Here is a 23,383-nt window from a genome sequence, read left to right as displayed (position 1 = left end):
TAAGGTAATTTCTGAAGCTGTTAGAAAAAAAATCTTTCTGGATCACAATATAGTAACAGGATTTTTTTTACTCTGAGTTATTTCTGGTTCTTCAAGTACCCAAATACTTAAAAGTTACTACTGTAATAACATTTACTTGGACATCCATTTAAGGGTAAACAATGTAAGTTGTCCTAATGGCCTATCTGATATCCAGAGTGGAGGTGTTTGTGGGTTTTTATGAGAATTACTCTTTCAGCAATATTTTTCACAAACATGTCTATATTCACGGACTGATTCATGGGCTTTCAGAATGCTGAAAACTTTGGTAGCTCTTGAAAGCAAATAACTTTGTATTAGTGTAGCTATTTTAGAATGAAATCTTTTATGTCTCCTTTGAAAAAGATTAGTAAGTGGTCCTAAACTCTTCCCCAAGTAACTTTAATTAAAGAATGGGCTTATTCTTAGCCACTGTCCTTTACGATGCATGTAACCTGCTCCAATATACCACCACAGAGGTATCCTATTAGGGCCACCTCTCTTAAGGGATAATCCACTGGATTTATCCAAGCTTGGGCAAGTAAGCTGAGACCAAAGCTAAACTTCAGTGGAAATTCCCATTTTCTCTCTGGACTAACAGGTTGCAAGGCAAGAACTAGCTATCATTACAGGATCTTAAAAGGGAACTTGGAAATCAAGCTAAGAGCAGTATCAAGTTAGGTCAGAAGCCATAGATCAGGGGTGTCAAACTCAATTTCATTGAGGGCCGCATCAGCATTGCGGTTGCCCTCAGGGGGCCGGTTGGGTGTGGCCAGAGTGGGTGTGGCCTACTGGGTGGGCGTGGCCAGCTCTACATCGTTCATGTCAAGGGTGCCTGTGGGGGCCTGGGCAGGAGTGGGACAGATCTGAGGGTCTCTGGCAGAAGGGGGTGGGACCGGGGCAAGTGCCAAGGCATGGTCCACTGGAGGAGCCTCACTGTTCCTCTCAGGCCATGCAGGGGGAGGGTTTATGGAGCTAAAACTGAATGCGTTTCAGCATAGATGGCCACCACACAATTGTATATTGGCTCCCAGCTGGCCTGGGCCAGGGCCAAGGCAGAGGGGGCCATTCCCTCACTGTTTCCAGGATGGCTTCGTGGGCCACATGAAACCACTTCGTGGGCTGCATCCAGCCCCCGGGCCTTGTGCTTGACATGTCTGCCATAGATTACCTACCTCTATGCTAGTAGTAGAAACATTGTCTTTTCACTGTTCAAAATTAACACGAAACATGAATGTGCTGCTTTCATTTTTGGCATCATTTGACTTGCTTATTTGCAGTCTTCCAACAAAGGCATAGTTGCAGATTCATTAAACTATGAACACAAGAATCTAAATCTAATGGTCTAATGTCCTGTTAATTATGCCTTTCCTCTTGAGTTTTACTGTCCTTTTACACTTATCCTGTCTGAGTCCAATGCCAGCTTCACCCAAACTTTTATTTTTTTTATTTAGAGTTCGCACATACTGTGCCTTGTGTTTTAGTTATAATATTCCAGAACACTACTTTTATAAAAGGTTTATTTGCCAATTTTAAAACCATACATAAAGTTTAAAACAGGCAGGTTGTATCTTTAGAGATGTCTCCAATGCAGCATTGTAAGGCCAGTACATCTGGCTCAGTCTTTGAAGTCTTTTCAACACAGCGTGAAAAATTTAATTGCATCCTTTTATTTCCATTACAGGACATTTCCCTGAGAAAGTAACTTTTTCTTAAGTAAAATTTGTCATTAATTTTAAAACAGGCCTTGTGGTGTCAACAGCTGTGTTCTGGAAGCAGAGGTTTCTTTGGCCCAGGGGGGGTGGGAGGGGAAGGACAGTTTGAAGATCCAGGAGGGCTTTCCAAGGCCTCATGCCACACCGTTGATAGCCTCTTTAAGCAACATTGCTTCCTCCACCTCACCTTGCTGTGTTGTCCGCTTAATATTTTCCATATGGGATTGGCCACTTTTCCACAAAATAGACCTTTCTTGTTTGGTTTTAAAAAGTAGACCGTGACCTGAAAAAGAAAAAAAACACACACACATCCTGGATGGCTAGCATTTGAAGAATAAGAAATGGAAAACATTACAAAAATCAATTGCTTTGTGGTTTTCTTTTCATCTGATGTATGTGATTTAGGAGCTAAATTGTATTATTATTGTTGCTGTTATTATTATTCCATTCAGAAGCTTGCTGTATTGAGCAGAAAATTAAAATGATCCCAAATAAAAATGGCTCATTGTGATCAAATGGTTAAAATGGGATAGGCATGAATTTTAAAAAGCCACTATGCAGGTGATTATTTAAAGGGAAAATAAAAAACCCAGTAATTTTATATCTTTATGACAGACAGGATTCCCTATAAAAGTTACAGAAACGTTTATTCATGACCACTTGCTGATCTGATTCTGCGAGTTATTTTTGTGTGACTTGATTAAAGAAAGGGGCTTTTGTATTAAAAGTACTGTGGCTTTCAAAATTCATACAATTAACATTTTAAAAAAAATCCTTACAATTTAGCTCCTAAATTACATACATCAGATGAAAACAAAACCACAAAGCAGTTGATTTTTATAAAAGATTATAATTAGTATTTCAAAAGAGAGAATTATTTTGAAAATAAATTTTAGGTATCAGGTCAAAGCTTAATCAACTGTATGGTTAATATATTCTAGGGCTATTTGGGGAATAAAGGCTATCACTGTCATGCTATAATTTGAATGCGGTCTTTTTTTTTTGGTAAAGAAAATCTGCTTTGATTTTATTAAATCGCAAGCATGTTATTTCCAGGAAATATTTCCGATTTGGGCTTTGGGGTAAACAGTATTTGAAATGTAAACTATATGTTTATAAGCATAAAATCATGCAACAGACTTTAAAATTCCTTCCTGTAGAAGCACTTTTGTTATTTTAAAAAAAAGTTTGGGTTACACGGGCACTCACCAGGACAGTCTGCTGTCTCTCTGAAAGCTCTTTTCTTACAGCAGCCTCGACACAGATTAAATACACACTTGTTACCCTAGGAATAGATGCAAATTAGTTCAATTTTCATATGATAATATCACATTGCCAGTATGTGGGGGTAGTTAAAGTTGTATGTAGTCCCAACTAAAGTATGAAACAAATCTAAAAACTAAGATTTTTTTTTTCTTAATAGACTGCCAATTCACAAGAAAAAGATAATTCACCCTCCCATTTAATAGGATTTACTGTTAATCCAGGAAAAAAGGGCAAGACTTAAAAGAGGGATATCCATCTGTTTTAAGCCTCCCAGGCTTTGTGAAACCTTTTAAAATGTGTCTGTGTCACGTAGATTTATTTGAAGAATTAGAACGGTGCCAAAGTGGACACATCAATTTTAGAAGAATCTAAGTGAGCCTTATGCACCATGGCAAATCACATCACATCACTATCAATAAAATATTGACTCTGGCCAACACTTCCTACCCATCTAGGTATTTGGACAAAATAGCCTTCTACTCCCAAGCTGTACAGGTGTAGATTAAAGATTATAATATTAACTCTATGGTGCAAACAGATTACCACACCTACATTGGGAGAAACACCCTACTGAAAAATAACTTTAATACATGAATCTGCTTTCCTCCCCTTTTTTCTCCAACAATATCAAGAAATGCTATAGGTTATGGATTATCCAGATGATCTCAAGCTTCCCCAAGGTGAAAGTAGGTAATGTTCCACAAGAGTTACTGATATGTTTATATTTCAGAAGACGGGATCTGGTGCAAGTAAAGTCTATTAAACTCTCTGACCAATAAAATATATACACACAAGCCAAAAGTACAACAAACTCAAACAGTTAGTCCATTATGATCCCACCACAGGCAGTAATAAATACCATATTTTTTCCTGAACAGATGTTGATGTCACTGTATTATTTGTCTATAATCTGTCTTTGGGAAAAGAGCAAGATCCACAATCACAGCAGATGGTTTGAGTCAACCACCTTATGGATATAAATCTATTCCTTCTATACAGAAATTTTTCAAGAATCCATCATAGGTTTGGATAGTATTATGCTTCTGTTTACAAGTAGTCCTTGCTTAGCAACCATAACTGGGACCAGCAACTCCATCACTCAGTGCCATAGTTACTAAGCAAAAATCATGTGACCATGACAGGCTTATGACCTTACTATCCCTTTGGTTGTTAAAGCAAACCACCACAGTTGTTAAGTGAAACATCACGTAACTGTGACGTATTTTATTTCTGCCTTCTGTATTAACTCTGCTTGTTGCAAGCAAGTTGTGAAGCACAGAGATGGTGATCGTATGATTGTAGGACATTGCAGCGGTTGTAAATGCGAAGACTGGTCGCAAAAGCAATTTTTTTACACTGTTGTAACTTCAACGATTATTAAATGAGGCAATTCGTAAGCGAGGACTGGTTGTACTGTTCTTTGATAATGAAGGTATTTAAAACTAAGAGTAGTGGTATAAGGCAGGGCTTTTCACCCATTGTACCATTTTAGGATATGGCAACATCCGAGTACCACCAGTCGCCTAGCAAGGTGTCAAAAACTTGATGACCCCCCCCCAAAAAGGAAAAAAGTGATAAAGTACAGGTAGTCCTTGACTTACAACAGTTCGCTTAGTGACTGTTCGAAGTTACAATGGCACTGAAAAAAGTGCCCCCCAAGCCACAACTGAGCAAGACAGCGCCCGGTGGCGCTCTTCCTCCTGTCCGAGGTTTCCATTGTTGTGAGCATTTCTGTTGAGGATTGGCAGCAGGGGTGGGGTGGGGGGTGTTTGGTTTTTATTCCCCCTGTCTGCTGGGTGGTTGCAGCAGGTTTTGGTCACTTCACATGACCCTGGGACACTGTGACCGTCATAAATATGAATCAGTTGCCAAGCATCTGAATGTAAATCACAAGACCCTGGAGATGCTGCAACATTCCAGCTGATCAACGCTTATTCTGCGCTCAGCAGAAGCGTCAGGATCAGTGCTGCTTTCCAGCTGATTGGTGCTTCTTCAGGGCTCAGCAGAAGCACCAGGATCAGCGCCGAGCTCCAGCTGGAGCCTGGCGCTGATCCTGGCGCTTCCACTGAGCCCTGACAGCCCCAAAGAAGCGCCAATCAGCTAGAAAGCGGCACTGATCCTGGCGCTTCCACTGAGCCCTGACAGCCCTAGCCATCTCTCGCTCAGGCTTGTGCGGTGCTACCACCGGTTCAGCTCATTCCCCTCCCCCGCTACTTTTCTAGGATGGTCGCGTATGACCTGCCAGGTGCCAATATACCACAGGTGGTACCCGTACCACTGGTTGAAAAGCCCTGGTATAAGGTGCTGCCTGTAGATGGCAGTAGATTTCCAGATCTGCTTGTTCAAATTTCATAGACCTAAACTGATTTTGCCAAGGAGGGTCAGACTCAGTTCATATTTGCATGGGAATCTTCTAGAAAATAACAGACTGTAGGTTAGACTGGGATATGCTATATGGCTTCTATGAAAACTGGATGGCTGTGTTCATGAAACCAGCAGGAGTCAAATCTGACTTGGAGACAGTGCCTTTTTGGCCTACCTTTCTAAGCAAGCATCTTAAAAGCCTGTAATAAAGGCATATGATAATTAATTTATTGTTAACGTAGTGCTTATGACTTTATTTTAAGGACTAGAGCACAAGTGTCAAACTCGCCGCATCAAGTGACTTATCATGACTTTTTTTGCACTGCCAGAGCTGGGATGGGTGCAGCCTCCATTACGATGCAACTGGCCCATGGGCCGGCAGTTTGACACCCCTGGACTAGAGCATAAAATAGTTTAAATCATTTAGTTTTTTAGGATTTGCTCCGAACTGCAATTTTACTGGGAGGAATATTATTGAAACTATGTTGCAGCAAATCCCTTGGCTCAATGCACAGATTTTTTAAGCATTTATCATTTCACTCAAGGTTTTAACGATTAGCGCATTAATGAAAACTTTTAAGATTCACCTTTGGATTTCCACACTGATCACACTTTGCATATTTAGCTAAAACAAGAAAAAATGAATTAGTTTTCAGGTTATTTCAAACATTTACCCTAGAAACTGACATACAATTTCTATCTCTTGAATTTAAAAACAGTTCTGAAAAAAATAGTTTCAAAAGAGATTTTTGAAGTACCCTAATTTAAATAAAAAGCTAGGAAGAGATGCTGGCCATGAAGAAAAAATACAATATCTGTTGAAGGCAGCACCTTTATAAGGCTAACAGGGTTACAAAAGAGCGGGATAGTATTTCTGCTTGCAACTCTTTTGCAACATTCAGTTGGCCTAATTAAGTTGTTGCCTCAAATAGCTTTTGAAATTAAATGTTCCACTCTTAGCTAAAAGACCTAACAGATTTATTGTAGAGAGAGAAAAAATAGAGAACAAGACAACTAGGGATTGCATTTGTCAGCTAAAGCTGTTGTTATAAAGAGACGAAAAGGTTATATCATGGCAACTGGACCAAAGTTTATTAAAACTAAGATATTTCCTTGCTCATCCAACTAACGTCTTCAGTCAAACTAAAAATTTGGGTAGGAGTGAGTCAGAGTGTCACTGGAAAGAATCAACTCTTGCCATAACACACTGCAGGTGTTTTGGTCTGGATGATTGAACCTTCATTTACATGTTATAAAGCAGTGATGGCGAACCTTTTAGAGACCAAGTGCCCAAACTGCAACCCAAACCCACTTTTTTTTTTTTTTTGCGAAGTGCCAGGGCCGCATCAGCATTGTGATGCTCTCAGGGGGAGCGGGGGGGGGCGTGACCCACTGGGTGGGCATAGCTGCAGTGGCACGGCAGACTGGGTAAGCGTAGCCGGGGTGGGTGGGCCGGAACCAGGGTGACGGGGACCAGCCCCCCTGCCATCTCCAGGGCATCCCCAGGGGGCCAACACCGCTTGCTCGCTCACTTCCTGCCCCGTCACTTCCAAACGCCACATGCTTGCTACTCTGGCGAACTATGCTGGGGCGACGGAGTGCGTGCCCACAGAGAGGTCTCTGAGTGCCGTCTCTGGCACACGTGCCATAGGTTCACCACCACTGTTATAAAGAGACTTTGAACAACAATTAAAAACATTCCACAGTCAACAGAGGCTCCACTCCTGGAAAATGCTCGGTGCTTTTGTTCTGTCCCAAAACTTCAAGAATCTCAAAATTTGTGATGCAATTACTCCCCTAGCATGATAGAATGTGTTTTTATTTAACTATTAAAAAACAGATAAGCATAAAAAAAGAAAAAAATATCAGTAAGTGGACAGAGAAATTGTAAAAGTTGTATAATTGGTGCTCAGTATATTATTGATAAAGGGTTAACATAAAAAGCAGAATGCACTGAATTATTTTAAACAAAAAGCAACATTAAAGATCTTTTTATATCTCTGAGTTAAAAGTGATATTGCAGCTATTTTATTACTTAAAGATAAATCATCCAATAGAAAAAAGAGGAAAAAATAAAATTTATTGATAGATTAACCTATTGATATCAATGTTAAAGTTTCCAACTTCCCTTTTGTTACTCTGATATGTAATATTTATAAAGATTTAAATTGTTTACATATTACTAATTTCAGATCTTTTAATTCTTTTTCCTCTTAAAAACATACTCTAAATGTTTAAATTTGCCACGCTGTATAATTATATATTGAAGTTGTTCTTGCTTGAATTTAGTCAAACTTGTATTGTGAATATATGCTTTTAATTCTCCCACTGTTGCATATTCTCCAGATTTAAATTCCCAATCTGACATCATTGGAAATATCTCTTTTCCAAAGTTGCACTAAATTTATCCTTGGAATGATCAACATGGATCTTAGTAAATTGTGGTATTTTTGTTGTTAGGTCCTGGAATTATGCTTAATTTAAAAAACAATGGTCTCAATTCAAAATTTGATTTCCAAAATTTTCTAAATACTGGTAGAATTGTCTACTGGTAGTCTTATTTGTCCATCTATTCCAGGCATGTCAAACTCGCGATGTATCAGAGCTTTTTCTCCATTGCCGGCAATGGGGTGGGCGCGGTTTTGGGATGACGTGTCTGGCCCGCGGGCCGGCAGTTTGACACCTCTGATCTATTCAAAGGAATTGAGTAGCATTGAAAAAATGGATTTATGGCCCATGCCTGCAGTTGTTACAGTATTGCTTGCAGTCACATGATCAAAATTTGGATGCTTGGCAGCATGCCCACACTTATGACCACAGGGACACCGCAATTGCAATTCCTCCCCATCTCTCCCTCCTTTTTGCTACCTTGCTTCCCAGGGGTTGTGAGAATGGGTGCGCTATTTAAAGAATGGCAGACTAACCCATTCCCATGAGACCAGGGTAAGATGAAAAGGTTTCTGGAAGTTTTTAAGAAGAGACTGGACAGCCATTTGTCTGAAATGGTGTAGGGTTCCTGCCTGAGCAGGGGGTTGGACTCGATGACCTCCAAGGTCCCTTCCAACTTTATTATTATTATTATTATTATTATTATTATTATTATTATTATTATTATTATTATTATTATTATTATTATTATTATTATGTGATCTCTGAAGCACTATGAGAACTGGGCTCCTACCATTCTCCAAATAGGAGGGTATTCTCTTTCTTTAAAACACTGTTTTGCTCTTAAAATGCAGCAAATACAAAACTCCAGCTTTTTGCCCTCTCTCCCAGCACAGCATTAGCATCCTACTCCTTTATCTTCCCACCTGGTGCTAAGAAATCCCTGTCCCTCCCTCTACTCTTGCCATGCACTTAAATACAAAGGGACTATTTGTTTAATTGCACAGTCCCCACATTTTCCAAATGTTTATTTAGTGACCCATAGTTGCAGAAATTTTGAGAGACGCTGTTCCCTATGCTTGAAAAGAGATATTTTAAAAACCTAAATGTCTGATGCTCCTATTTTTAGTACAATTATACCCACTGACTATATTATACACAGCTTTATAACTTACGTTTTAATGATGGATCAAAGCTTTTGTTGGGATTCCTTAACTTCTTCTTTTGTTTGTTTTTTGAGAGAGAATCCGAGTTTCCATCTTCTTCATCCTCCAGAGCTCGTTTTCCCCGAGTACCTCCTTCTATGCTAGATGGGACATTTTTGTTGCACGTTTCCTTAGGCCTGTAAAGATTGAATATGAAAACATCTAAAATGCAAGGCAACAATTACTTTCTTTGCTAATACCACCATTTTAGGAGCCTACAGAAGTCCCTAAAAATAACAAAGCTGAGACACCCCATGTTCTCCTGCCATCTTTGTTCCATTGTAGAAAAGACAGTATCAGAGGTCATGTGAGAGACTGGGTGAACACTGAGGAATATCAGTTGTAAATGGTTATATAAACAGAGCTTAAAGAGGAAAAAATAGTCTCCAGCCCCACTTTTTCCTTCGAAAACTTTTTAAGATTTAAAAAAAAAATCTTCTTCAACATCAGCTCCTTCAGAAAAAAAACCTTGTTGCTATATGCAAGGATGTAGATTTATATATCTGTTGTATATAGCATATTTAAATGTGTGTTATGTATGTGTACAATTTGAGAGCAAGCAACAAAATTTCATTTTTAATGTGTACCAGTTACCCACAGTAAAAAATGACAATATTATCTATCTATCTATCTATCTATCTATCTATCTATCTATCTATCTATCTATCTATCTATCTATCTATCTATCTATCTATCTATCTATCTATCTATCTATCTATCTATCTCAATATGCTCCTCTTTACTGCTCTAGTTAACAAAGTTAAATTGAGGACATTCATTTATGTTATTTCCAAGTAGCTAGGCCCCATAAAGCAATTCCAAAATTCCACTAAGTGTGAATATAAATATCCTTCTCTTTTGCATTAGAATGGGACAAGCCTACAAAAAAATGCTCAGACCTGAAGGACTAACATGCATGCATACCTTAATAACACAAGGATGGGTATTCAGAGGAAAAAATATCACCTGTTGCAATTATCATTACAGCTCGTTACATGGCAAAGAGGAAGAAACTCACGAGTGCCATGGACAAGCTTCTTAAGCTATCATTCCAGCACTACATTCCTTCACCTTCAATTATATATTGCACAAATTTAATCTGACAAATTAACAATGCAATATAAGCACTCACCCTGGTCTTAGGTACGGCTGACAAATCCAGTGGAAGAAAGGTAATCCTCCCTTTGGCTTCTCTTCTTCCTTCAAATGTGCTATTTCTTTCTGCACATAGAGCAGAACAAATGACAAATTCAATTGTTATAAGGAAGAGCCACCTTATACTGATAGAGCAAAAATGAAAATAAAAACAATGCATAAAACCCATACGTAAGAATGTATTAAGCCATTCTGTGAAACTAGAAAATGGAGTATGAAAATAGTATAGCTGTGCATTGCTTTGGATCTGATTCCAACAATGTGAGTTTGTGTGCAACTCTTTAAAGTAATGTATGTCCCCAGGATTGTGTTTCCTTTGGAGGATGAAGAAACTTCAAATGCCTTAAAGAAAAGTTAACACCAAGTGGGCATAGTCATTTAGATCAAGCATTTTTCATCTTCTTGGATCCAGGGCCAATAGAGATTTTTGAAAAATAGTAGCATGCTGGAATAGCGGCCCTCATCACAGAAGACAAGCCAGCCATTTAGCAGTTGTCCCCACCACTCAAGCTCTCCCAGCCTCTTTTTCCTACTCATCATTGACCCTACTCACAAGTCCCGTTACTCTAAGAATCAGCTCTCAGCTCTTATTCTTTCTTATACACCAGTGGTGGCGAACCTATGGCATGGGTGCCAGAGGCGGCACTTAGAGCCCTCTCTGTGGGCACGCGCACCGTCGCCCCAGTCCTAGGCCTTCAGCTGGGTTTTATAAAACCTTTTCGCTTTAGCCCTCCGCCGCCATGTGCAAAAAAAAAAGGTTCAATCAATCAGTCAATTTCAACTTCTCATGGAAAAAAAAACATCTTGCAAAGTTGGAATTGAGTGATTGAACTTTTTAGTCCCACCCAGACTGCCGTTACCACCGCAGCTACGCCCACCCAATGGGCCACACCCACTCAATGGGCCACGCCCACTCAATGGGCCACGCCCACTCAATGGGCCACGCCCACCCGGCACTCGACAATGCATAAGTGGGTTTTGGGTTGCAGTTTGGGCACTCGGTCTCTAAAAGGTTCGCTATTACTGTTATACACCTTTACCCCTATTCACACAATCACACCAAATCTATTTCAACTCCCGCTATTACCCTACCTTCCCCCTACTTCCTGCATGCCCCTCAGCCCAATCAATAGCAGTGGCAAAGCCCTCTTTCCTTTTTTGCCTCCCTTTTATGTTTTTAGTAAGTCTCCAAGCAGACAACCAGTATAACTCACCTACTTGCCGCCTCTATTTTTTTTTTTTTTTTAAGAAAGCCAATGGGCCCAGCTGGAGCCCAGGAGAAGTAGGACGAAGTAAAGAAAGTAACTGGTTAAAATCTGCTGCAATTATTACACACTCTCATTAATAAGAATTTGTTAAGAGACACCAACTTATCTTGTTTGACAAATGAGAGGTCCTACAGTACCAAATTTTTCCCCATGAAAGTTCAGGGCTACTGCACAAATACACAAAGCGTCAGCTGATACCTGGCAATGCAACTTCAGCTCCCTGTTGACAGCCACTAATCCTTCCAGTGTCTTCACTTTTGCTAATTCATCACGTAGCTGCTGGTGAACCTGCAGCCTGAGGGAAACCAACACAAGTGATGAAAAAGAGATTTCAGTCCAATCTTAGCAGATGAGATGCACAGCTTCAGCTCTTCACTGCCATGAGATCCCCCTCCTTACACCAACGGTGGTGGAAATCCACTGTGAGATAACACACGAAATACTACGAACAGCAGAATCACTCACGTGTGATGCCAAAGCTTGAAGAGATGAGCTCTGACATAGGACAATGGGCAAGGATATTGCTGTACTATTTCTAGGTATTCCTCAGCCATCTCCCAGACGACCGGATTTCTTCCTTCGAATAAAGCGGGATTATGAAGATTGCCCTCTAAAAGAAGAAAATCCAAAAAAAAAAAAAAAGTAAGGAGTTTGGCCTTAATTGATAGGGCATGAAGGATTCCCAGTGGGAATTAGCTGGTGCTGCTGGGAGTTAGAGCAAGTTAAGAACTTCCTTCTCCTGCTTCCAAGCTTCTCCAAATATCCCATATTCTCAGTGCCTCTGAAATCACACTTTGGAAACCTGAGTTTGTGAATAAATACAGGTAGTCCTCACTTACTGTTCATTCGGCTACTGCTCAAAGTTACGACAGCACCGAAAAAGGAAAATTACAACTGGTCCTTGAATTTGTAGCTGGTTGCAGCATCCTCATGGTCGTGTGATCCTGATTTGGGAACTTGACAACTAGCAAGCAGTTATGACGGTTGAAGCATCCCCCGATCGTGTGATTGCCAATTATGAACTCCACAACCAGCTTCCAACTAGCAAAGTCAATGGGAAAGCCAGCAGGAAGTATTTAAGTTGCAACATGGTCACGTCACGTTTAATAGCCACGCGCGATTCACTTTGCAACTGCAGCTGATGTGGTAAGTTGGGCACCGTCATGTAATGTTTCACTTTAAAACTGTTGTTGCTTAGTGATGAATTGCCGGTTCCAATTGCGATTGGAGAATACTACCTGTACGTCACTCCGTTATTCATATTTCTCAGCATGAAATTGAAATCTATTTCTTGCTATTTCGGAATAGAAATTACTTTATTATTTTACTTCCTCTGTGAAATTAGTGAAGCCTTATTTCTCTTACGTTCCCATGCAACTTCATTGTTAACATAGTTAGCTAACTAGCCTCAATTCCTAAACCACCCTGATTTTTCAAAATTAAGATTTCAACCGCTTTCATTGTTATTACAGGTAGTCCTCAACTTACGACCACAATTGAGCCTCAAAATTTATGTTGTTAAAGCGAAACATTTGTTAAGTGAATTGGCCCCATTTTACAACTTTTCTTGCCACAGTTGTTAAGTGAATCACTGCAGTTCTTAAGTTATAATATTATAGTTATATTATAGTTAAATTATAATATACATATACTGTAATATTCTGACTTCCCCAAAGGCTTTGCTTGTCAGAAGGGTGCAAAAAGTGATCATATGACCTTGGGATACTGCAACTATCACAAATATGAACCAGTTGATCACATGACTGTGGGGATGCTGCAATGGTTGTAAGCGTGAAAAATGGTCATAAGTCACTTTTTTCAGCGCTGTTGTAACTTCGAACAGTCACTAAATGAACTGTTGTAAGTCGAGGACTACCTGTAAAAGAAGAGGGGTGTACAAAATGTTTCATATTAAAATGCTTTCAAGCACGAGGTTGTGCAAAATGGGCGGTTTCACACATTGTGGAAGCTTTTCAAATTCAAAATACTTATTAGCCGCCCAGATTCTCAAGATGGGGGGCATATAAATTTCATAAATAAATTCAATACATAAATTTCAATACCTCTTGACTGCTTGAAAGCAGGATGGTTTGCCAAATTTTGTGATCAAACTATTTTGAGAGGAACCATTTTCACACTCCTGGATAATCACCAGTGTTTAGGAAAAGCAGTTTTTTTTCCAGAATCCAGATGCAAACTAAGAGGTGGTTAATATGTATCTTTTGTTTCTCCATCTAAAACAATAGATTTTATACGCAAACTCAAATTTTTATTTAAATAAACTATTCAGTAAGCATTTAGAATAGCCAGACATTCCAATCTTGTATGGCAGATGTCTCCAAGCTATGTTTCGTGAAACCCAGAGCTCCCCAAGAACTTGATATGGTCCCTTGAAAGACTAAAGGGTTGAGGGGGGAAAAAGGACCACTTGAACCCAGGCAATTTTCTATCACCAGCGCTTTATCTCCAGATCACGGGGTCCAGAAGTTTTTTTTTTAACTAACAGGTTCCTTGGCCTAAAAACCTCAAAAGCCCCCGTTATACAGCATTAATGGCCTCCTCTGCTTTTTAAACTAAAGCACTATGCATTCCAAAGGATGTATCTGTTAAACCTTCACACCATGAATGACACCCATGTCTCCCTCAGAGTCATCTTATCAGTAGAAAAGCATTTTTTTTCCTATTGGGGTCCTCTATTAACATGCATTCTTTGATCAAGATTCCATGTAACACCTATGCCCCCTTGGAGCTCTTGTTCCTGGCTCATCTGGATGCAGGAGACCAATGTCTCCATATAACCCTGCTAGCGTTGGAAATTAATCATTTTGAATCTACTTCAGTTGTCGGTGTCTATTGCATGAGGTATCCACTACACAGTAACTATCCTATCTTTTTAAATGGTCGGTCTTAATGTTTGGATGTGTCACCCAGTCTGTAGGGTAGATTGGAAGTAAACAGAAACAACAACTAGAAAGAGCAGTGATAAACCCACTTCAATATTATTGCAAGAATATTGCATCACTGTGTCCCCAAAGTCACCGGGAGTCTGGGCAGAGGATTATATTTATCATATTCGGCACCACTGATCTCTGCTCAGAAAATTTAAATCACTGCTCTAAAGTGATTTAAATGAAAGCAACAGAAACAGCAGATGACCATGCTATGAACAAGAGTATCATTGTGGTATCATTTAACTTCAATGGAGACATTGAACAGTTTCTTTTTCTTTCCTACCTGCGCTCATAATACCCTGAACGCCTGTCTTCTGAATACACCGTTCCACATCTTTGAGGTATTGAATGTTTCCATTTGCAAAAACGGGGATGTTTATAGCCTTTCTATGACAGCAAATGGAAAAGGAAAGATAATGCATCAATAATAGAAATTAAAAACTTCTAAGAGCAGCAAACTCTTACACTCGCCAGACAATGTTTTCTCTAAATTGATGGCATTCGGTGCCTAGAAAAAAATCCCTCCTGACTAACACTGAACTGAGGACCAAAAGCAGGGACCTGGTCTCTCCCTTCCAAGATACAATATTCCTTCCAAGATACAATATTCCAATCCTACTGATAATTCCGTGTGCCCAGAGAACTAAAGGCCAGAACCCTCTGGCTTTTCCCACTGGTCAAGATGTCATCGTTCAGGAACAGTCAGAAAAGGGCAACAGGAAAGGAAAATCGACCCAGCACAAATGGCTTACATGCCAGAACGTAGCTCCCAATTTCATTTCATTCTGGCTGTGAGAAACTAACCTCCTGCCTTTCTTAGCCCCTCTATTCCTCTTCTCTAATGAGTCTTGCCTGCTGCAGAAAGTAAACTTAAAGGCAGAGTCCATTTCTTTGCTTTAATTCATGTGGGCCCATTTGGGAGGCATTAATTATCTAAAAGATGAGATACAAATACAATACAGTCAGTGAATCAATCTACCCGTGTTTTCCCCAAAACAAGACCCCGTCTTATATATTTTTTTGCTTTCGAAAGAGGCACCAAGTCTTATTTTCAGGGGATGTCTTGCCTGCTTACCTTAGGACCGCCACAGCCGGGCCTCCCACCCCCCAACACCTGTCGCGCTGCTGCCTGAGTTTGCGGCTGCATACCAGATGCCATCGCTCGCGTTGCACCATGGCGTGTTGTGCCGTGGCGTGGAGTGGCAGCACCGGCGCAATGCACCACGCAGCTTCCTGCCGCGATTGGCGCAATGAGCCATGCGGTCTTCTGCTGTGATCGGCGTGATGAGCCACGTGGCCTCCTGCCATGAGGAGCAGCACCGGCACAATGCGCCACATGGCGTGCGGCCGCAAGCAGCCACAAAACAAACCAAGCTCCACCCCCTGCCCTAGCTTGATTTTTACACATGCGCCTCGCTCCCAAATTAGGGCTTATTTTGGGGTAGGGCTTATATTAGGCCACTGGTGGCGAACCTATGGCACGCGTGCCAGAGGCGGCACTCAGAGCTCTCTCTGTGGGCACACATGCTGTTGCTCCAGCAGAGTTTGCCGGAGTAGCGAGCACGTGGCGTTTGGAAATGACAGGGCAGGATGTGAGCAAGCAAGCGGCGTTGGCCCGCCGGGATGCCACGCTCACCCAGTCTGCTGTGACCACTGCAGCCACACCCACCCAGTGGGCCACCCCCCGACCCCCCGAGGGCACCTTGGCACTTTGCGATAAATAACTGGGTTTTGGGTTGCAGTTTGGGCACTCGGTCTCTAAAAGGTTCACCATCACTGTATTAGGCGCACACATAAAAATCAAGTAGGGTTTATTTTCAGGATAGGGCTTATTTTCGGGGAAACAGGTATATGCATTCAGTAGTATAGGATTCCTTCCCCAAGTTAGCTATGGGTATTTACCTCACAGCCTGTATGTGCTCCCAGGAAGCCACACCAACAAGAGGTCCCTTCTGTTCTTTAGTGCGGCCATGGACAGTTAGAAGCTGCAACAAATTGTATGTGATTGAGACAATCTTAGAAAATATTTCATTTGTGTCAAGTTAACGCTGCTAACATCGGATGTTTTGCTTTGACAACAGTTGGAGATGCAACCATTTTCTTATGTTTTACTTTTAGAGTTAGATGATGCTGGGGGGAGAAATGTGCATGAGAGTTTAGCTAGACATAACAATACTGGACCTAATGTGTGAACCAAGGTTATTGAAATAAGAGATGGTAAGAATTGGTGGGTTGGAGAACTGGAGGGAAAGCCTGCATTTCAAACTAACTGGAGAATGTGATTTATGACTGTTAATTGGAAGAGGGAATTGTGCTTTGTTACTGTGTGCTCAGGGGAAGGAAATTTAATTTTTGGCTTCGACTGTGTTAGTGCCGATGCTATGCTTCTCAAATAAAGATTGTTTAAGGTAAACAATGCCTCGAAGTTCTTTGAAGAGTTTCATCTGTTGGAACCATGACAATTTGTCTCTAATGCCAGCCGGTGTTTTTTTTACAAATAGTTAGGAATTCTAAATTCCATATCTATTTTTTCCCGATAACATTATAGGTGGTCTCAATTTACGACCATAATTGTCCCTGACATTTCTGTTGCTACACAAGGCAGTTGTTCAGTGACTTTTGCCCCATTTTCTGACCTTTTTGCACAGTTAAGCGAATCACTGCAGTTGTTAAGTGAATCTGGCAAAAAAAACCCATTGACTTTGCTTGTTGGAAGCCAGTTGGGAAGGTCACAAATGGTGATCACATGATCTTGGGACACTGCGACTGTCATAAAAATGAGTCAGTTGTCAAGCATCTGAATTTTGATCACATGACCATGGGGATGCTACAGCGGTCATTAGTGTGAAAAAGGGTCACATATCACTTTTTTTCAGTGCTATTGTAACTTCGAACGGTTGCTAAGCAAATGGTTGTATACTGTATGGTTGTATGTACAGGTAGTCCTTACTTAACAATCACAAATGGGACTGGCAATTCCATAATTAAGCAACGTGATAGTTAAGTAACACATCATATGATCATAATGGACTTATGACCTCACTTCCACTGTGGTCATTAAACAGATCACCTACGTGTCATCAAACAAGATGTCATGTGACTGCAAACTCCAATTTCACTGCCAGCTTCTCCAACGATTGAAGTGCACAAATGGCAATCCTGTGAGCATGGGATGCTGTAATAGTTGTAAAATGCCTACCAGTCGCAAAATGCTTGAAACTCTATCATCTGACCCTGAAATGGTCAGAAGTATAAGGAACGGTCATAAAGCTACTTTTTCAGTTCCATCATAACTTTGAATGGTGGCTAAACAAGACAGCTGTTAAGCAAGGACTATCTGTTTTTCCTCAAATACTAAATAAGCTTCTTGGAACATACCTGCCTATTTTATCTAAGGTTAATAGTTTGATACTGACATCAAATCATATTAAACATCTTGACTTGTGTGCTATTATATTGCATATACCGCCTAGTTGGTGGGATGAGAGCAACAGTATGTTGACCGTATTAGAGATCCTGAGCTAAAAGTGAACTTTAATTGCATTTGTCATATATGCCAAAACTGATCAGTAATAATCTTACTATTAACTATGCAGAATGCTGCATATGGCATGAGTATGACTAAGGCCTGTAACATCCCACCTAAATGACTGTGGGCGGTTTGCAAGCCTAGAGCCTTTACAATGCCATGTATAGCATTACAATTTAATTCTATATTGTTGGCTGTGAACCCAAATAATTGTTATGTTAGCAGTAAATATTAACTAATTTTATAAAGAAGAATAACAGACCAAGATAGTTGCATTTAACCAACAGACTGAACAACTGCAAGTAATTTCTAAATAACAAAATCAAGAACAATACCGTAGAATTTACATACCTTGGTAGAATGTTTAATAAGGCTTGGAAAACAGAGAGGAAATGTTAAAAGGTATAAATGCTGACAGAAAGACCATGGAACTTAGTGTTTCTGGTGTAGGAATGAATGTTTGTTGCAAAATTCGCCATGGGTAACAGCATATATTTGCCCACTTCACTGCACAGAAGTGAGAGTGGGCAATGTCAAGAAAAACATAGAAACAAATTTAATGCAGGGAAAAAAGGATTACTTAAAAAGGTGGTAAAATAAGAAAAGTTGTGGTCAAGAATTAATGAGTGATTAATAAATGTAGGCCGAACACTAAAGTGAGTAACTAGTATGAAAAACTACGCTGATGTGGTTTGATCATATATGTAAAGAGAATGAATATTAAACCGCAAAGCCAATACATATAAGTGAACAAACTGAGAGGAAAACTAAAAATAATTGAATAATTTTATGTCATTCTCAAAATCAGAGAAGTTGAATAAATAAAGGCAATATATGAAACTATGCACAGACGTGCTGAAAGCAGGGGGTTTTCAAGGATAAAATGTGGAGAAGTAGTGTGAACAGTATCAGTGTAAGTTAATGTTCTCTCATGTTTGACTTATGTGTCTGTCTTGGTTTACATTTTCCTTCCTCCTTTTCTGAACTTTGCATGGCAAAGTTAAGCTGAAAGACAATAGCATGATAGTTACGTACATATAATTAATACTTCAAAACAAATTATAATGGATTCCTTACTTGACAACCAGCTTTCTCCAGCAATTGAGCATATTTCACAGTTTTACTAATTTCTTGGAAAACACGGATTTTGCATGTAATGGGTACAGAGAGCTTTTCATTAGCCAATGCAACTGGAAAAAAAGAGAAAGAAACTGGCTGAATCTGGAAGTTACATTAGTAAAAGAACAAATAACTGCAATCCCCTTTTCTGATAAACCGCATGCGTTTACCACACTGCTGCATGTATATGTTATTACAGGAATAAATAACTATTAGGCCCTACTGTCTCTTTTGTGTGTCAATTTTACATTTGCAAAAAGATTTTGTGGATGAAAGAACTGTCTATAGTGGATGGATAATTCTGTGTCAGTGACCCAAAGCAATGAGGGAGCTTCAAAAATATGAGCCAAAAGTCTACCATATTGGCTACTGTGCCATTTCAATTCAGTGGCCCCTCTGTCCTGCGTTGGGCAATTAGGAATCAGCTGCCAGTTGTTTTATTTTATAATATTAGCTGTAGGTTTCTTCTAGTCATAATTAGCAAGATAGCATATCCACAACTTTGTATGCAGCAGAAGTATGGGGATACAGTCCAGTTAACTGTTGCTGGAATTACTTTGCATCCAGCAAACCCTACAGAACTATTTTTGGTTATATTGTCAAGGCAGAGGGACCAGTTACCAAAATCTATGTTCATAGCTTGCTGTGTCATCCAAACAGGATGCCCCAAGGACAAATATAATATAGTTTGGTTCCACTCTTTCTTCATCCCATCCTATAATCAAGAACTTTCAGGTCTTACTCATTTTTTGGAGAAGGTCCCACTCCTCTTGCAGGAATGCTCCATAGTGACCTAAAAGAAAATCCAAACAATTATGGCCTAACAGGGACTGGCCCAATGTTAGCTACACAAAATAGCCACAGCAGTTCCCTCCCCGCCCCTCTTTAGGCTCAAGAATAAATAACGATGGAAAATATATTGGAGAAATAAAAAGATTAATTCTAGGGAGCAAAGAAATGACAAATTAGACTAGAAAAAATGACTGCACATGGCAAGCATAGAGGAAGTAGAAGATAATCTACAATATGGCTTTTCCTAGAGAATTCACAATGACAAGCATTTATTGTGTAGTCAGAGGGAGTCAGGCAGGACTTGATGGCACTTTACTAACTCATTCCTTTCAAGAGAGACTGGTTCTGTGTCAATGTATGCAGTTTTGTGGCCTAAATTATTTTAGATTCCAAATTATGCATACCTCTTTTTGCAATCATCTGAGGACACCCCAGATTCAGGTCAACTGCATCACAATAGTCTTGAGCTAACAAGGCAGCCTCGACAAACACTGCTGGATCATTGGCACAGAACTGTGAAAGAGATATATAAGCCAAATAGTAAGTTAGCATTGATTTTAACATCAAAATGGCAGAAGCATTTAACACATTTATAAAACAATAGGTCACTATGCTTTAAATTGTATTATTACGTATAACAAAATATTTTATATACTTGTCCTCCCCAATCCAAGTAATATTATTGTTGTTGTGACTACCTGACAAGTTCCGATTATAACTTTCCAGGTAAAAACTCTTTGATTCATCATGACAGCATTACCTTTTTCCCACAACTACCACCATGTGGGCTAAGTTGACTGGGAGAGAGTGATTGGTCAAAAGTCATCTAATGAGCATGAGTGACAGAGGATAGGTTTGAACCTAAGTTTCCTTTGTTTTAATAAAACATCTTAATACTTATATCACACATGTTGAGTTTACAGTTCTTACCACTATAGTAAATGTCTGTGGATTATGGGAATTAGTCCTCGAGTGGGTGCATTAATTATTTTAAAATTATTTTTTTGAAACATTTGTCACACAATGCAGAAAAATGTATTCCACAACAAAGTTATGAAAGGCCACTGACATCATTTGGTCAGTATTACCTGTACAATCAAAGGTCTGTCTTCAGGGCACACTTCACAATACAAGTTTTCCTTACGATAATTGGCATCTCTGACAAAGACCTGAGCATGCAGCATAGGAGTATAACATAGGTGGGCCCCATGACGGCGGCTTAACAGTCTCCAAGCCAGTTCGCTTTGATCCACCATAGGAGCAACCACAAAACGGGCCCCTCTCAGTGTGTTTTTCCAAAATTCAAAGCCCTTGGGTTTGGGCATCATCCTTTCACTGGAAAGAAATACAAACAGTAAATGTTAATATCCTTTTATTCACCTTAGAAAGTAATTATAACATGCATTAACTGTATTCAACAACTGATATTAGTTTTTTTTCACATGGTACCCATTTACTATTGCAATCTATCATTTGTGTTGTTCTTAACACCTACATACAGTAGTCAAATGGTCAAAACTGAGCAAGATCCAGACATCTGTTGTGCACTTAAAAGTATATTATATTTGTTGTTGTTTATCCACTAGGTCATGTCCAACTCTTTGCAACCTCATGGACCATAACAGGCCAGACACCCCTGTCCTCCACTGTCTCCCTAAGTCTGCCCAAACTCATACCCGCTGCCTCGCTAACACTATCTCATTCTCTGCCGTCCCCTTCTCCTTTTGCCTTCAATATTTCCCAACATCAGGGCCTTTTCCAGTGAGTCCTCTCTTCTCATTAGGTGGCCAATTATTATTTGGCCATTATTCTCATTATTTGAGCTTCAGCTTCAGTATCTGTCCTTCCAAAGGACAGTCAGGGTTGATTTCCTTAATATATATTTAAGATAATATAAAAGTACACAGTAACTATATTATTTAAATTATATACCATTTGTTAACAAACTGCTGAACAGCAAGGATTTTATAGTTTAGAATACATTTCCTACATTTTTTATATTCTATGATTACTATTCTATGATTCTTTAACTCCTGCTTTATAATGCTACAACATACCGCATTTTATTTTCCTCACTTGGTCATCTAACTTGCCCTGCCAGAGCTTATTCATTTTATCTTGAGAATGAAGATCAAATGAAAACAATGCTAACTAGAAATCAGCACTATGAAACATTTCTATCCTCTTGTCTGCAAGAAACCAGATCTGTCCGATCTAAGCTTAAATATTAGTGACAAGTGAGTTATTTCCTCCTTTATGAAACATTGTCAGCGTGGCTATGTTTCTAGGGTGCGAACTTCACACATTTTGCAATTAGTTTCTTTCCCCCCCCCTCCCCTCATCTCTATTTAGGGAAATAAACACAGAAATCCCTGTTATCTGATAACAGCAAAGCTGGCATATCATTTTTATAAGGCTAGGGAGCCAATCCAATATGACCCGGATTACCTTTTGATGATGGCCGAGCATTAGTCTATAGGTCTAGCGGGGAAAGCCAGCTAGCTTAATAGAGGGAGACTTCCTATAATTATCTAAGAGAGGAAAGAGCGAAGGCTCGACGTAGACGCCTTGTTGTCTCCATGCGGCAAGGGGAGCCCATGCCGGCTTCCATCTAGAATTCACCTTTTCAAAAAGCGGCGGCGGCAGAAAGGCGCTACGTTACACAGCGGCACCCCGGTCACGGTCCTGCCACTTGGCCAAACCAGCCCAAGCCCCGAGCTCATCTCCCTGCTCTTCAAGGAGGGCAACCCCCCTATAAAAACCAGGCCAGGAGCCCGGCCTGCCTCCCTTCTCCGGAGCTCTAGCGCCACCCCACCCCCCCACCGGCCCAAATCCTTCTTCCGCCGGAGCCCCGATAGCACCTGAGGCTGAGGCCAGGCGGGGCGATTAAGCCCCCTCAAGGCAACGCACCAGTCATTTCAGTCCGGCCCGCGTGGGAGGGCGTAACCTCGAACGCGGCCCCCTCGGAAACGACGGCGCGGAAGAAAGGGGCCGGACGTCTTCTTCCCGGCCGCCCAGCAAAGCCTCCTCTGCCGGAAGGAAAAAGACGAGAGAGGGACTTCCTGCATTTAGCGCGTGGCGCTTTTTCTTACTTAGCTCGCGATGCGGGTGGTCGGGTATGTCAGACAGTACCGACTAAAATTTATGCTTTAGTCAAGCGGTGTTTCTCAACCTTGACAATTTTAAGGCATGTGGACTTCAACTCCCAGAATTCCACAGCCAGCAATGCTGGCTGTGGAATTCTGGGAGTTGAAGTCCACATGCCTTAAAATTGTCAAGGTTGAGAAACACTGCTGCTTGTGTATGTGAACTCAGGCGACTGGATCAGTTAAGGCAGTGGTTCTCAACCTGTGGGTCGGGACCCCATTTGGGATCGATTGACCATTTCACGGGGGTCGCCAAGCAAGGCTGTCCGCCATTTTTTTTGTCTGCCATTTTTTTCCCCTTTTCCGGCAGGTGCCTTACCTCCCTTGGGCTGGGCTAGCTGGTGGTCAGCCTGCTCCATCTCTGCCGCTTGCCAGCTACGCCTCGGCCGGCACAGGGGGCGGAACCACGCATGCACAGCGCTCCCGGGCAGGGAAAGTCCTCGACTTACGACCGGTTGGGTAGTCCT

General features: G+C 40.6%; 1 protein-coding gene across 2 annotated transcripts; it reads right to left on the bottom strand.

The window, feature by feature from the left end:
- Positions 1 to 1,821: 1,821 nt before the first annotated feature.
- On the bottom strand, positions 1,822 to 22,753 carry DUS1L (dihydrouridine synthase 1 like). 2 transcript variants are annotated; one of them, XM_015817519.1, is made up of 14 exons: positions 22,681 to 22,753; positions 20,859 to 21,105; positions 20,175 to 20,283; positions 19,721 to 19,771; positions 18,937 to 19,049; positions 16,233 to 16,315; positions 14,614 to 14,717; positions 11,845 to 11,989; positions 11,578 to 11,674; positions 10,089 to 10,177; positions 8,927 to 9,093; positions 5,951 to 5,988; positions 2,943 to 3,018; positions 1,822 to 2,016 (listed from the first exon to the last, which is right to left on the bottom strand). In XM_015817519.1, exons 2-14 carry the CDS (start codon positions 21,096 to 21,098, stop codon positions 1,868 to 1,870), a joined length of 1,461 nt encoding a protein of 486 aa, XP_015673005.1. In that variant the 5' UTR covers positions 21,099 to 21,105; positions 22,681 to 22,753; the 3' UTR covers positions 1,822 to 1,867. The 2 variants fall into 2 exon arrangements, with proteins under 2 accessions (XP_015673005.1, XP_015673007.1); XM_015817521.1 differs by lacking the exon at positions 22,681 to 22,753 and adding an exon at positions 22,219 to 22,250.
- Positions 22,754 to 23,383: the final 630 nt, after the last annotated feature.

The sequence above is a fragment of the Protobothrops mucrosquamatus genome, unplaced genomic scaffold, assembly GCF_001527695.2.
Source record: "Protobothrops mucrosquamatus isolate PMUCROS unplaced genomic scaffold, P.Mucros_1.0 scaffold600, whole genome shotgun sequence".
Lineage (NCBI taxonomy): Eukaryota > Metazoa > Chordata > Lepidosauria > Squamata > Viperidae > Protobothrops > Protobothrops mucrosquamatus.
The sequence above is the reverse complement of the archived record's forward strand: the minus strand, read 5'-3'. Positions and strand labels throughout refer to the sequence as shown.